Source organism: Bos grunniens, chromosome 5, assembly GCF_055505025.1.
Source record: "Bos grunniens cultivar Pamir isolate PY7600 chromosome 5, Bosgru_T2T1.0, whole genome shotgun sequence".
Lineage (NCBI taxonomy): Eukaryota > Metazoa > Chordata > Mammalia > Artiodactyla > Bovidae > Bos > Bos grunniens.
This window is the reverse complement of record NC_141169.1, coordinates 60,546,879-60,550,705: the sequence shown is the minus strand read 5'-3', so window position 1 is coordinate 60,550,705 and position 3,827 is coordinate 60,546,879. Positions and strand designations below refer to the sequence as shown.

Genomic DNA, 3,827 nt, shown 5'->3' with positions numbered 1-3,827 from the left:
ACTAGATATTCACAAAGATTTCTTTAGTAAATCTGGTATTTTGTTCGTCTTTCTTAATATATCAGACTGTGTTACGTTTACCAAGTATATATATATAACATATGGTACTGACAGAAGATAAACAATACATCCCAAACAACAGCCTCAAAGTGTCAGAAGTTGGTATATATATGTCTTAAAAACAAATTACATGGAAACCATTATCATTATCCAAAAGGAAGTACAGAGAAAGTCAGTCCATTCCAAAATCAACAGCCAGACAAAATAGAGTCCATCTTCCTGATGTATGTATTCTGATTAGGTCCAAATACATCTTTCAAAGTATATATTCTTCATATATGCGATTCAAACAAATAAAGTCTCTTAAGATTTGAATCACATACGGAATTTATAAAGATGGTAACGATAACCCTGTAAGCAAGACAGCAAAAGAGACGCAGATGTAGAGAACAGTCTTTTGGACTCTGTAGGAGAGGGAGATGGTGGGATGATTTGGGAGAATGGCACTGAAACATGTGTAATATCATATATAAAATGAATCACCAGTCCAGGTTCGATGCATGGTACTGGATGCTTGGGGCTGGTTCCCTGGGAGGACCCAGAGGAATGGTATGAGGAGGGAGGTGGGAGAGGGTTCAACATGAGGAATACGTGTATACCTGTGGTGGATTCATGTTGATGTATGGCAAAACCAATACAATATTGTAAAGTAATTAACCTCCAATTAAAATAAATAAATATTAAAAATAGACTTGAATCAGTGATTCTCTAAGTTATTATAAAGCTCAGCAGTTTCAGAACATTACATTTACTTAGCTCTATTTTCAGTTAATATAGAATTAAATAAAAATAGTTTTTTCCCCAGAATCTTCTTCAGGGCTTCTTTGACATCTTGGTTTCTCAGAGAGTAAATCAAAGGATTCAACATGGGAGTGACCAGGGTGTAACACAAGGAGGCCACTTTACTCAGCTCAGGAAATCTGTCAGGGATGACATACATAAAGATGATGGCACCATACAGTACACTCACGACTCCCAGGTGAGAGCTGCAAGTGGAGAAGACTTTCTTTCGCCCCTCAGTGGAGCGTATTTTTAGAACTGTGGATACAATATATATATAAGACACAGTAATGACAATTATGGTAGGCAAAATGATAATGGTGCATAGGAAAAAGGATATCATATTAGGAATATAGAGATCAGAACAAGAAATCCTCAGAAGTGGACGCTCATCACAGTAAAAATGGTCAATGTTCCGAGAAGCACAAAAGGATAAAGTAAATGTCATGATGGTCTCAATAACTGAGCTGATACAGCCAAAAAAATAGGAACCAGCCACAAACTGAACACAGAGATGTGTTGACATTTGGACAGAATAGAGGAGTGGGTTGCAGATGGCAATGAAGCGGTCATAAGCCATGACTGCCAGGAGAAACCCCTCGGTCACAATGAAGAGGTCAAAGAGAAACAGCTGTGTCACACAGCCTGCATAGGAGATGGACTTGCTCTCAGACCAGAAGTTGCTCATAGCCTTGGGTGCAATAACAGATGAATAGAAGAGATCAACGAAGGACAGGTTGCCTAGGAAGAAATACATCGGTGTGTTCAGCCGGGGATCAGTCATAATAATGACCATCATGCCAATATTTCCTAGAAGGATCATGGCATAGACAAGCAGAAAAAGCAGGAAGAGGAGGATGTGGAACTCTGGGAGGACCCTGAAGCCGACAAGAGTGAACTCAGTCACTTCTGAGTGGTTGCTTGTTTCCCTGTCACCCATGGCAGAAATCTGCTGAGAGGCACAAAGCAAAATAAATGAAACTTGGCTTTGATTCTAGTGCTGTTAATACTTTCTTAAATGGAGAATTAAATTATTTACTGCTTAATAAGATATTGCATACAAAACAATTTTAATGTCAGGAAGATACAAGAATTTAAAGTAGATGTCAGTAGGCTTCTTATACTGTAATTCTATTAAGCAGTGAAAAAATGTTCTTTGGTTATTTTATTTAAATCATAACTGGCAGGGATTTCTGCAAGAAATTAGCCTATTTTATTGCCTAAAATCACTCACATTCTAAATTTCTATTCTTAAAATATTTATAGCTACGTGCTTTCTTCATCTAAAATTGTAGAATGAACATTTTCTAAAATAGACATATCTCATGTAATAAGATAGTGTTTATAGCCCTCATGAGAGCGAAGTTAGTGTTTGATTCATTACATGACAGTAGTAAATAAATTGAAAATATTTTTACCTTATTTTAGCTCAATATATTTCATTTTCCTTATTCATGTAGGCCATCTTTGAAAATACAATAAAATAGACAACATTGGCATAGTTAATAACATCCAAAAATCACTAAGTGAAGATAAAGTTCTCTAATGGAATTTTCAAATATTTTCCTTTTCTCAGGTCAAAGCCATTCTCCCAATATATACATTTTTATTGCCTCATTATAAATATTTCATTTCCATTAACACTCATTTAACAAATATCACAGTCATTTAAACTTCTTTTTGAGGCAGAGAAAGAAGGTAGTGAATATTCCAATCCTTACACTGCAGTGAATGACTTTCTACCAAGGCTCCATCAATTCAAGTGATCTCACTGTTTAGATAATGTAAGTAAACTTCACTGATATACATAAAGGGAAATCCCTTTCCTGAATTCTGTTACACCTTAGGTGTTTTAAGACAAATATACTTGGGTAAACATGGATATTTAAAGACCATAGCAACTTGCATCGTCCAGAGTCCATGATCATGAACTCGAGTATGGGTAGTGGTGTTTAAGATGATGTTAGTTATTTAAAGCCTGTGAAACCTTCCTCAGGATATTTCAGCATTGAATTTTTGCTCATCCTCTGTGATGGATTCCACTGGGAGAGGAGTAATCGTAAAGTCAATTATGGTGCCATAAGTGAAGACTCTTGGGCTGTTGTCCATGAGGACTGAAGTAACCTTAGATACAAACAAATAGTCTAATAATAGTCAAAAACAAGGGAAAAAGAGAAAATATTCACTTCAAATTATTACCTGTATATCTTGATATACCTATGTTTCAGGATATGACAAATGCCTCAGGATATGACAAATGCTCTCTAAATCACAAATTCAAAGACAGATGATGGTTGCTAATGCTGTTCTCCTATATTTAAATACCAAACAGTTAAAAAATATGCTGAAGGAAAGATAGCAGTCATACAATTAACTTTATATCTTTAGCAAAAATACTTATGAGATATGGATCCCTATTTAAAAATTCCTTTAAAACTGCAGTGTGACTAAAAGACTACATTAACACCAGAGACATACTACTCTATTTAGTAAGCCCAACTTGATAAGAATGTCATTTTTCTAAAATATTTTTATCAGTTAAATTTAACATTATTTTAAAAAACCAGATTTTATTTTAAAAATTATGTTTAGAATTTATCTGTGTTTTTAAAGTATATAGATAGCAAAAATGATGTGGGACCAGAGCTTCTCTTTTATTATAATTCAGTATTAGTAAAAGCTTAATCAGTTTAGGAAGAGAAAGTAGGTTGGATATTTTAAACAGGAAAATATTAAATAAGGATAGTTAGGTATATTAAACTGAGAAACCAGAGTTTCTGCAAAGTCAAGACAGTTGACCTTGGAACACATAGGCAAAAGCAGAATTTGAAAGCTCAGTCTGAGTTCTGAGAATATTTTCTTAACTCTTAATGGTTAAATATTGTTAATCATATTTTATTCCTTATTTTATGAGGCAGCATTTTCCCAGTGAGAGATTCTTAAACATTGAAATAATTATTATCTTCCACCAGACCTCATTTTATTAA

General features: G+C 34.4%; 1 protein-coding gene across 1 annotated transcript; it reads right to left on the bottom strand.

The window, feature by feature from the left end:
* Nucleotides 1-808: 808 nt before the first annotated feature.
* LOC147372225 (olfactory receptor 9K2-like) lies at nucleotides 809-1,835 on the bottom strand. Its single transcript, XM_086403642.1, has one exon. The coding sequence runs from the start codon at nucleotides 1,778-1,780 to the stop codon at nucleotides 809-811; it is 972 nt and encodes a 323-aa protein (XP_086259768.1). The 5' UTR covers nucleotides 1,781-1,835.
* Between the last annotated feature and the right edge of the window lie 1,992 nt (nucleotides 1,836-3,827).